This window comes from Xenopus laevis, chromosome 1L, assembly GCF_017654675.1.
Source record: "Xenopus laevis strain J_2021 chromosome 1L, Xenopus_laevis_v10.1, whole genome shotgun sequence".
NCBI classification, from domain to species: domain Eukaryota; kingdom Metazoa; phylum Chordata; class Amphibia; order Anura; family Pipidae; genus Xenopus; species Xenopus laevis.
This window is the reverse complement of record NC_054371.1, coordinates 148863594-148876418: the sequence shown is the minus strand read 5'-3', so window position 1 is coordinate 148876418 and position 12825 is coordinate 148863594. Positions and strand designations below refer to the sequence as shown.

At 38.5% G+C, this 12825-nt stretch overlaps 1 protein-coding gene across 1 annotated transcript in view; it reads left to right on the top strand.

The window, feature by feature from the left end:
- The window catches only part of LOC108714850 (SHC-transforming protein 3), a 49172-nt gene that overhangs the window by 9925 nt on the left and 26422 nt on the right, over positions 1 to 12825 (top strand). The window contains exon 2 of the mRNA XM_018259231.2: positions 1011 to 1081. Within this exon, the coding sequence (XP_018114720.1) occupies positions 1011 to 1081 (71 nt within the window). The remainder of the gene's footprint in view (positions 1 to 1010; positions 1082 to 12825) is intronic.

Here is a 12825-nt window from a genome sequence, read left to right as displayed (position 1 = left end):
TCATACAATCGAACTACGATCGTACGATTGTACTCCGATTCGTATGATTCGAACGATTTTATTGTACAATCATACGTTGAATATAAAAAAACGTAGAAAATTTCTCTGGAAGGTCCCCATAGGCTAACATAGCACTTGGCAGGTTTAAGTTGGCGAAGTATTGAAGTCGAAATTTTTTTTAAAGAGATAGTACCTCGATTATTGAAGGGTCGATTATTTCGAAAATTACTTCGAAATTTGAACTTTTTGTACTTCGAAAATTCACTCAAACCGTAGTAAATCTGCCCATTTCTGCCTTTTGTTTTATATTTTAAGAAATATTTCTGGCAATGGCAAATGTATGGAATTACATTGAGTCTTAAAAAATAATGTCTTTCACAGACAAAACAATTCTCAGAAAAAAATAAACTGAAACTGATTGTATTTACTGACTTTTTGTGAATATTTAAAACACCTAAATATATAAAACCTGTAACTTTAATGTGACAGAAATAACAGTATTAAAAATGAATCTATGGTTTTTCTACCCACCATTCCAGTACACAATGTATAAATATTGTAAGCAAATAATTCTGATTTTCAAAAATGATTTTCTTTTTCTCTGTAATAATAAAACTGTAACTTGTACTTGATCCCAACTAAGCTACATGAATACAAATTTGTGACAAAACACCCCCATTGGGTTTATTTAAAGTTCAAATGTCTTTTTAGTAGACTTGGAGGCTGGGAGATCCAAATTACAAAAAGACCCCTTATCTGAAAAACCCTAAATGCGTTCTGCATAATCTCATTCCTTTTTATGCTGTATGCTTTTATTTATGATATGTTCATAACTCATGATTTGTGAATGTTAGAAATGCCTGATTTTAAAATGTCTCAGGTAAAGAACAGCATGAAACATGTTACAGTATTTAAGAAGTAGAGCTTATAAATGTCTGTAATGGTGCTTATGACATATGTTATGATCGTTAATTATCTGGGGTTAATTTATCTCCCTGATTTGCTTGCAGTATCTGGGATGCATAGAAGTTCTGCGATCCATGAGATCTTTAGACTTCAACACAAGAACTCAAATAACAAGGTAAGATAGGACCAATGTATAACCTAGAGAAGTACAAATATTTTCTGAAATGAAATTTTTGTCAAACTCACTGCAAATTTTGTTTGTGTGTTAACTTTTATACTATTGAACTACAATCAACTTAAATGGAGTAGGTCCAATGTTCCCTCTAATTCCTTCTTGGCTATGTGTGCAAAAAAAAAAATATTTTGTGCGCAAAATCCAAATCATACTTTTAGCACAAATGAAAAAATGTTTCTTATAGTTACTTAATCCACATTTTTTTCATAACTTATCAAGTAACATAGTAAGTAAGGTTGAAAAAAAGACACATGTACATCAAGTTCAACCTTTTAGTTTTTTTTATCAGGATCAACTGCTAGTTGATCCTGAGGAAGGCAAAAAAAAATCTGAAGCCTCTCCAATTTGCCTCAGATGGGGAAAAATTCCTTCCTGACTCCAAAATGGCAATCGGACTAGTCCCTGGATAAACTTGTACTATGAGCTATCTCCCATAACCCTGTATTCCCTCACTTGCTAAAAAGCAATCCAACCCCTTCTTAAAGCTATCTTATGTATCAGCCAGTACAACTGATTTAATGAGAGAATTCCACATCTTCACAGCTCTCACTGTATATTTAGGCGGAACCTCTAATCGGAATGGGTAACCTTGTGTCAGCTGGAAAGACCTACTGGTAAATAAAGCATTAGAGAGTTTATTATATGATCCCCTTCTATATTTATACATAGTTATCATATCACCCCTTAAGCGTCTCTTCTCCAACGTGAACATCCCCCATTTGGCCAGTCTTTCCTCATAGCTAAGATTTTCCATACCTTTTACCAGCTTAGTTGCCCTTCTCTGTACCCTCTCTAATACAATAATGTCCTGTTTGAGTGATGGAGACCAAAACTGAACGGCATATTCTAGATGGGGCCTTACAAATGCTCTATACAGTGGAAGAATGACCTCCTCCTCCCTTGACTCTATGCTACTTTTAATACAGCTCAAGACCTTATTTGCCCTTGATGCTGCTGACTGGCATTGCTTGCTACAGCCAAGTTTATCATCTACAAGGACTCCAAGGTCCTTTTCCATAATGGATTTGCCTAGTGCAGTCCCATTAAGGGTATAAGTGGCTTGGATATTTTTACATCCCAGGTGCATGACTTTACATTTATCAACATTGAATCTCATTTGCCACTTAGCTGCCCAGATTACCAGTTTGTCAAGATCCTGTTGCAAGGATGCCACATCTTGGATGGAATTAATTGGACTGGATAGTTTTGTGTCATCTGCAAACACTGATACATTACTTACAACACCCTCCCCTAAAACATTAATGAACAAGTTAAATAAAAGTGGAACCAATACCGAGCCCTGAGGGACCTCACTAAGAACCTTACTCTAAGTAGAGAATGTACCATTAACAACCACCCTCTGGACCCGATCCTCTAGCCAGTTTCCTATTCACGTGCAAACGACTTCATTAAGCCCAACAGACCTTAGTTTAGAAAGCAGTCGTTTGTGCGGCACAGTATCAAACGCTTTGGCAAAATCCAAATAGATCACATCTACTGTAAAAAAACTAAAAATCTACGAATACAACAGTACGGCAAGCAAAAATTGTTGAGGTCATGTAGAAGTCAATGGATGTTCCTTTTCTTTTCTTGCAAAGATCAGCCTTTCGTTTTTGTGATTTTAGAGGTTTTTGGAGATTAAAACATTCATTGACGTATGAATTTTTCGTTCACGAAAAATTCATAGTTTACAAAATTTTTCTACATCTGTTTTCTTTTGTACTTTTTTTATTTGAATCTTTTAATAACTTTCATGGCATTTGTGATTTTAGAGAAATACCACCACATGCAATAAAAGGCACTAAGTTTCCCCAGGAGCAGTAACCCATAGCAACAAATAGGATGTTTGCATCTAAACAGGTGACCAGTAAATTCTATGGTTGCTAATACCTCTAATACCACTAAATTCAACCTTTAGTTAATGGGCTTTTACGTGTTTGACTGATTATTATTATTATTTTTTTAAATACAAGTTGTATTGATTGTGGCACAGTGCTTGACAAAGATCGTACATCATTCACTTTAAATAAAATAATTTTAAAATACCCTAGGAGTTTACAATCTAAGTTCCAAACACATTGACAAGCAGTGGTCAATTTGATAAGGAGCCTTTAAGTTTTGGAAGGAAACCAGACCCCAGAACTGTAAAATCACATAATTTACAACAGGGGGTATGTTATGTCTATACACACATAATACACAAGTTTCAGTTTCCATATTGATATATATACTGAATTTGAATATATATGTCTGATCCCTAGTTTAGTTGATCAGCAAGTTCTCCAAATGTGATCCACCTATTGTTGGGGCACAATGAGGAAAGGATCCTGCTTCTTACCCTGTAAGCATCATGGCTCATGTTCTCTCTCCACAAGTGCTTTTGTGCTGGTAGAAAAATGCCTGAACCCAGCTGTGCCACCTTTCCTTAACTACAATTAAAAATACAACTGACACTGCTGGTACAGTTAGATTTTACACCAAATATAATTTGAGATGGCATGCTACACAAGCCATTAATCAAAATCTGATTTGGGTCCTGTACTATTAGAAAATACCGTATATACTCGAGTATAAGCCGAGTTTTTCAGCATCCAAAATATGCTGAAAAACTCTACCTCGGCTTATACTCGGGTCAATCGCAAAAACGGTCGCCGGCGTCTAAGAATAGTCACTGGCGTCCAAGAATAGTCTCCAAGAATAGTCGCTGGCACCCAAGAATGGTCGTTGGCGTCCAAAAACGAGACGCCGGCACCTCCAATGGGAGCAGAAACCCTCAATTTTTTGATTGAAACTTACCAGAAGCTGCTGCATTTCTCACCCTATGCTTATACTTGGCTTATACTCGAGTCAATAAGCTTTCCCAGTTTTTGGAGGTAAAATTAGGTACCTCGGCTTATACTCAGGACGGCTTATACTCGAGTATATACGGTAGTAAACATTTGAGATATATGCTCTCCCTCTCAGCACAAACATCTCCAGTAGACTGACATTGATTAAGGATGATAGGGAGATATACTGTTTCTGTCTCCATGTCAGTCTGGCCAGGTACAGTAGGTCTGTGTATTATATATTACAGTCCTGTTCTACCTGGACCTTTAATAACTTTTCAAACATGACTGAATCTTCAACCAATATTTTTAATTGCATGGAAGGAATATGGACTTGTCCATCATACTAACTGTCACCCTCCACAAAGCTCTTGTTTTGTCATCAAGGACAGTGGGGGAAAAGAAGAGAGAGCTTAGAAAGACAAATTGTGATGCAGCAATGGGAATAAAAACACAAAAAATCAGATGTTAGAGCTGAACACAGTCCAGCATGTCCACATGTCTGTTATCTTCTGCCCTGATACTGACACATACAACATTGCAAGAGAACGGTATTTGTTCCTTCCTCTTAAAAATCCTCCTACTGCAGCAAGAATTCTCTCCCTTAGATTGGTAGTTTAATATTTAATATTCCTGTTGTATTTTTATAGTTTTTGATTTATTTGCTTCTGCTGATTTTCAACTTTTAGTTGAACAATATTAATACAGAGGAAATCCCAAATTAAGGGTTCACACACATGTACTGGTATCACAAAACACATCCAGGGTTTTAAGGGCTACTGGTTAACACCATGAAGCTAATCAGATCCAGCTAGTCAGCTACACTACATCATCATAAAGATTAAACTGCAATAAAACTTACATAAATGTGAACTACCCCTTGATGCATATGTCCGGTAGATACATTACAATTTCAAGGAAGGGTTGGAAGGCTTTTTAGCAAGTAATACAACTTTACTGATCTTAATATTGATAGTATAAGGGTTAGATAGGTTAGAGGTCAACTTTCCCCCTTCCTTTGGATCCCCTAAAATGTTAAAATCGATACTGGCATTTTTCAGCTCTTAAAAGAGATTTAAGAAGTGCTTCACTCATCTCTGTCCCAGTATAGACCGCAGTATTTAGTCGTGGGGTGCTGTTTATATCTATCATCTAACCTGCTTACTAAGGGCTATGGTTTCTTAGCTCCATGTGGACTGCTAGCTTGCTCTGTTTGTTCTACGTTTGTGTCTTTATAACTCCAAGAGCCACCAAGAGCAACATCAGAGGGGATGTTGAGCAATGTATTTATGTATATTTTTTATTTACAAAAGTACACACTTTGTACACCACTGTATGTCAATGTATGTCAATGTATCTATTATCCAGAATATATATATATATATATATATATATATATATATATATTCTGGATAATATATATACATATATATAAAAATCAGACAAAATGCCGCTGATGCCATATAAATTGTAACGCTCACCCTGTGATGTCTATGTGAGATTTTTTAGATGAATGTATGCTGCACCTATTGATGCAAAGCACTGTGGAAACCCTTGAGCTACAAGCTGGTTTGGAAATGGCAGTAGCTGCAGGGTTCCTCTGTGTCAATAGTAGCAGCAGTGTTTGATTCAGCCGTAGTAGCAGGAGGAAGGCAGCAGTGCAGCTATATAGAAATGCATGGAACATGTTGATAGAAGTACCTTGTAATTAATAGGGTCTTGCATGCAACTGACTGTGGGGAAAATTGCAGAGTCCATAACTGAGGCTAAAGTAATAAATGACTTCTGTTGTCTTCAAATTATTCATTCTGCATACCTTGTTTGTTACATTGTTGTAAATTTATACATTGTTATATTATTGTAAAGAAGGTTGCAACTTGGTGACACTTTAGAACCATGCAAGAAAGAAGAGGATGCCATATAAATTCTGTGATTTTCCTCCTAATATTTAACTTGTCGTTTTATGTTCATTTCCACCACCGCTTCCTGTCTGTGATGGATTATATTAGCTAAGTATTTATAAGAGTGAGTTTTAGCAATGGATCTTAAGTAGAAAACTAGCAGAAACTATACAAATATCTTTAAATAATAAACACACTCATATAAAACTGTACAGCATTGCAGATATGACTGTGCCAGTGTTAGTCATCCTAGCACCATCTGATGATATTTTAAGCAGATGGTGATTATGTTTAGGGGTAAAAGCTATTCCTTTTCTCCTTTAGCTTCACATCAAGTTATGCAATATAATGCAATACACCTACTTTCAACTGGCATTACTGGGGTGTTTTGTAAAGCTTACATTTTTTTATTGGAAGCATTTCAAGAACTATCAAATACCAACCAGTAAAGGTATCTAGCTACTAAGAACGTGGGTCAAGGAGAAATACAAACATAGCCATACATTGTGATGTAGCCTGTCAATCTCACCCTTACTCGTAGTATCAGGAATGGTTTTGTGTGGTTTATCCACTAGCATGCCCTCTGTAGCTCAGCACAGGGTAGCTAATTCATACCATACAGAACTACGTAGGTCCCATGTACAAAGGGCGGGGCTAAGTGAAAAGTGCAAAAAAAAAAAGGGTAACAGCTACCTTTTCATCCTGGCTTGCATGTTGCCGAATAGCCACAGGTCTTAACTCTGCCCCATGTATACAGTTCTGCTTGTCTTCATCAATTATATGTCTATGTGGAGTGGGCTGGAGGAGGAACATAGGCTTCTGTCCCCTACCCATGCATAACTTGCACATCATCAGGCAAGAGCAAGTTATGGAGCTCCAGTGGGCACAGGCCACAAAGGAGCCCTGTACTTGCCTTCTGTTGCAGGTGGTAAGGACAGGGCTGCCTTGTAATGCTGCACTAAACTCCATATTTTTAATTTGATTTGAAGTGGAGATTGCATTAATGTCCCTGATGTGTCTCCAATGTGAATTAACATTAAGAGGCACAGGGACAAAAATAAATTACCCCTCTTATGTTGTCAAGAGGAGAAAAATAAGAGCTATATATTTATTAAAGTTCTGATGCCAAGCAAATTGAGCACATCGCTTTAAGGAGACATCAGCACATTATATCAAGGTTAGTGTATTAGGCTATAAAGTATGTTGCCTTATACAACTTCAGATAGCTAATAGTTTCACAAATCAACTGTCTCTCCTAGAAAAAGCTTTGTTAGAACATTATATATTGGAAGAAAAGTTTGTTCTGTCTGACTCTTACTATCACTATCATAAAAAGTATCATAAAACAACCATTGGACACACAGATAAATATATTAATTTGATTTAAAACTCTACATACCCCATATGTAATAAAAGGCACTAAGTTTGCCCAGGAGCAGTAACCCATCACAACCAATAAGATGTCTAGTATAGGTAAATCTAAAAACAACTGCACTTGCTGAGTAATCATTGAAGCTTCTTCAGTTCAACTCACTGGAATGCGAAGTTCTCGGCATATAACCTCTTCCACTAATCCAATCACAATGGCACATTGTAACTCTTCAAAGAGGTGAAATCTGAAATTCACAGAGGTGTTGATTCTGTGTATTGCCATTCATTTTGGAGAGAATACTCTAAACTGGTTCGGGAATATGAAAGAACAGCAAGAAAAGAATATGAATAAACAGCAAGAAAAGTGGCGGACTATCGAAACCATCTATGCTGTAATCTCAGATGCCGACATCAGGGACTCACCCCTTGTAGCCTACGCTTGGTATCCACGGTAAAAAGTCACAGAGCCAACAAGATTTTACAAAAAGCCCCAAAACATCTACTAAATGAACGGGTCAGACAGATCAACTTTACCATTGATGCCCTTAAGCAGCGGGTTGAACATCTGAAACTGAGTCTGGCAAAAGAACTGCCTGCTGGAACTCCGGAAATGGTGGTTGTTTTTGTTGAATATGCACAGATTGCCCAACACATTAAGAGTAAGGAGCAACAAATAAGCTAATTCATCACATTACTGTCACGAAGCAGCAGTTGGAAAAGGACTGAAGAACTAACCTAGAGGCAGAAAGATGAGACACCAAAGAACACCAAAGATACTTAGGTTAGGAACCTATCAGATAGGCTACTAACTCAGCCAGAAAAGGACGTACTAGCCAAGGAGTTAAACTATGCAGTGACACCACTACACATCCCAGTAGTTAAACTCATCACAGCCACAGAATCTGCTATCAATAATAATCACATGAAAAAGGAAGAAGCGGAACAACTCTGGCTAAAAGTGGCAGCTGCCTTGTCAAGTGCCAGAACACCTCCCTCTAATCTCACTACACAAGAGAGGAGAGCACTCAGTTCTCTGAGTAAGGACCCGAACATCACTATCCTGCGAGCAGATAAAGGGCGATGCACAGTTGTGCTCAGCACAACTGACTACCACTGCAATACATATAAACCCTTAAGGAAAGACCCAACCAGCGGTAGTTACCTACTACAACTAGAAAAGGAAAAATCCATTGATCGAGTTTTATACCACCTGTACCCCAGCCACATCATGCTTATACGGACTCCCCAAGATACACTAAGAAGGAACTCCACTAAGACCCATTGTCAGCAGCATAAATTCAGTGATATACAGCATTGCAAAATACTTGGCTAACATCTTAGCCCAGTTGGTAGGCAATACAGTGCATCATATCCAGAATTCCAAAGAGTTTGTAACCAAGATTCACAGCATTACACTAGAGGCAGGAGAAACAATGGTATCATATGATGTCACTTCATTGTTCACATGTATACCTATGACAGAGGCAATTGAGATACACCCTCAGCAGCAGAACGAAGCTCAGTCCTAACCAAGTATGTTTAATGGTGGATTTGTGCCTTAATACCACATACTTCAAGTACAAGAACCTTTTTTTATAGACAGAAACATGGCTGTGCAATGGGTTCTCCAGTCTCTCCCCTTGTATGTGGAGGAAGTGGAAAGGAGGGCCTTACTTACATTCCAGGGAACTACACTGAGTAACTGGTTCAGGTATGCGGATGACACTTGGGTTAAAATCAGATCCAATGAAGTGGCAGCCTTTACAGAACACATTAACTCAGTGGACAATAACATCAAGTTCACAAGGGAAGATGTCCACGAGAACAAACTTGCCTTTTTGGACTGTTTGATATGCATCCAAGAGGGGGGTAACTTGAAAACTGAAGTATACAGGAAACCCACTCATACGGATCAATATCTGTTGTTTGACTCCCACCTTCCGCTGCAACACAAACTGGGGGTCATTAGAACCCTGCACCACAGGGCGGAATGTGTGGCAACTGATACAGAGTCCAAAGACAAAGAGCAAAAACATCTCAGAGGAGCTTTAAAAGCATATGGCTACCCAGACTGGGCCTTTGTCAAAACAGTAGCAACCAAGCCCAACAGGAACACCAATAGAAATAATCACCCAGAAACACATAGTAGGCGAAACATAGTCATCCCATATGTATCTGAAGTGTTGGGGAAACTCTGGAGGATTTTCAACAAACACCACGTCCCTGTGTTTTTCACACTTAGCAATACACTGAGACAAGAACTGGTACACCAAAAGGATCCAACACCAAAAGAAAAACAAAGCAATGTGGTATACGGAGTCCAGTGTAGAAAGGAGTGCACAGATCTATACATTGGGGAGACAAAACAACTGCTCACCAAGCGAATGCCTCAGCATAGGAGGGCGAACTCTACAGGGCAAAACTTTCTACACCTAAAAGACAAGGGACACTCCTTTAAAGATAACAATGTCCAAATCTTGGATAAAGAAGACCGCTGGTTTGAAAGAGGTGATTCATGTCATGGTGGAGAAACCATCCCTGAACAGAGGCGGGGGCCTATGACACCACCTGTCTGTTACATACAATGCTGTTCTTACATCTATACCCCGGCGGTTTCAGAACCCTTCAAACGTCCATTCATGCAACTCTCACAAGTAACACCTCTTTCTAGGAGTTGCATGACACATTGGATAATCCTATCACAGTAACTACACAGAATCAACACCTCTGTGAATTTCAGATTTCACCTCTTTGAAGAGTTGCAATGTGCCATTGTGATTGGATTAGTTAAAGAGTTTATACACCAAGAACTTCCCACACCAGTGAGTTGAACTGATGAAGCTGCTCGGATGAGTAGTGAAACGTCTTCAATGATTACTCAGATTGTCAAGTTGTTTTTAGATTTACCTATACTAGATATACCATGACCTAGATGAATGAAAATCTTCATAGGCAACCAATAAGATGTTTACTTTTAAACAGATGACCAGTAAATTGTACCTGCTGATTGGTTGCTAAGCTGGCCATAGAAGCAAAGATCCGATCGTTTGAATCCTCAAACAATCAGACTTCCCCATCTCCCGACCTGCCACTAACCTTCAGATCAAATAAAGTAGTAAAAGAACAGATCAGCCGATGTTCTGCCCCTGACAGTAATCGTACAAAAGTTATGTCTCCCACTGGAAATCGTACGAAAGGTAAATTATTACTGCTGGAGTTGTATTTAATTACCTCTTTTATTTGTATACATGTTCGAAGTATGAGATCCAAGAAGATATCCTTTTAAGGATCCCAGATGCAACTATACAGTATTTGATATTCTGAGAAAAGTAAACAGGGGCCAAGCAAAGTAGGTTTATAGTGGAAAGAGGCACTGCACTATAAATGGATGAGGGAAAAAAGTGGGAGACAGAAACCAGTCAGAAGATCTACTGAAGATCCTATTTTCTTATTCCTCGAAAATGCTTGTTGTCAGTTAGCACCTTTTGAGATTTCACCATATAAATTACTAGGACATACTAAATTTCCTAGTCCTTTACAAAACAGAGGTCTCTGAATGGCAAGTCTGGGAACTCATTCATTTGTGATTCTGCTAATGCTAATCATACCATCTGGCCAATCACAGACTATTAATTATCTTTATGCCAGAGAAGATGTCTGGTTGAACATTCAGTGGGCGTTGTCTAGTCAAATATTGTATTTCATGTTTAAAGTGAATATTGTTGAGAGAATAGTATTAGTCTGGGAAATATTATTTGATTGCTTTAAATTATCTGTTTGAGTTGTGTCTCATGGCCATGCCATTGTTTCAATTTGATGATACTGTGAATAGCAGTCACGCCACAGCCTATATGTTTAATAATCATATTCAATTCATGATAAGTGCTGCTATGACATATGGCCACTCAAGAAACAGCAGCTTCGTGCTTGATATTGACTGACTTTTGTCTGCAGGGTTGATAGTAGAGGATGCAACAACTTATCACAAGTTTAAAACGTAGAAATCACACAAAGGCAGGTCAGGTCAGTTGAAGGGAAAAAGATAAAATAAAAAACTTATGCTTCAGAAAATGTCATGTTTATCCACATTCATATTCAAGTATACTCACATATTTTTCCCAAGGACCACTTAATTACTTCAGTAAGTGTAATATCTACCCAGACATGATATACATCTCTCAGGCTCTTACATAAGGTAATGCACAGAAGACTTATTTTGATCAATTGTTTTCTAGATTCCTAGTCTTCACAAATTGGCAAAAAATGTGCCCCCAATTTACAAATCTCCCAATTTACAAATCTTTGCTTTAAATTTGGACATATATTTATTCAAACTGACTTGCATAAAAGGAAGATGTCTGTAAATTTTCCATAATGTTGTTCAGTGTTAGTATTAAAGGAACAGTTAAATGTACAAACTGGGTAAATAGGCTGTGCAATATAAAATATGTTTTCAATGTAGTTAGTTAGCCAAAAATTTAATCTTAAAGGCTGGAGTGACTGGACTTCTAACATAATAGCCACAATGCCACATCCTCCTCCTCCTCCTACAATATTATCTATTTGCCCAGTTTTCTTTTTACACTGCACACAAGAGAGATGGGCACAGAGACTTTACTATATAATACGTGCACTTTAATAATTACGATGTGTCCATCCAAATACATAATGCTTCAATGAAGTTGTCAATACAACATTTCATCAAGCTATTTGCATGGCAGGGTAAAAAAATATGCTACTAACCTGGTACAAAGTAATTGAAAGGTACAGAAAAATGTGTTTTATTTCCTTAAAGGAGAACTAAACCTCCCATGGTTATAAGTCCCCACTGGCCCCCCTCTACTGGCCCATCTGCTGGCCACCCTCCCTGCCTCCCCCCTGCTGGGGTGTTACCCCAGAATTGTGTCCCCTGTTGGATTTCTGACCATACATGCAGAGTGAGTACAGCAGAGCTCATGGGCGCCATCCCTCCGGCGCTTGGGTAATCTTCGAGTGCTTTGGCAATTTCCGTCACTTCCCGTGCATGCGCAGTTGTCGTGAACTGGAAGATTGCTCCAACTGCACATGCGCCAATATGGCACTCACTTTACGAAGATTACTGATGAGAAGATGGCGCCCGTGAGCTCCACTGCGCTCACTCACGCATTTGCGTTAGTGCTACTACAAGGACAGGGAGGGGGGCCAGTGGGGACTTATTACCATGGGTGGTTGAATCCTCCTTTAATAGAAAAATGGTATCCTAAAGACAATGGGGCAAATTCACTAAAGGGCGAAGTGCCTAACTCTAGCGCAAATTCGCCAGCGTGATGTCATTTCGTAGCTTCGCGATTCACTAATGGGCGCTGGGTAAATTCTCTAGCGAAGTGGAGCTACTCTAGCGCTACTTTGCACCCTTATGCCAGGCGAAGTTGCGCTGTGGCAAAGGGACAACTTAACTACGCTAATTCACTAACTTGCGCATTTTACTGAACGTTACCTCTTGCGCCAGACATGCCTTCGCCACCTCAGACCAGGCAAAGTGCAATAGAGTAGATAGGGATTGCTTCAAAAAAAGTTAAATTTTTTTCTAAGTCCCAAAAAACGC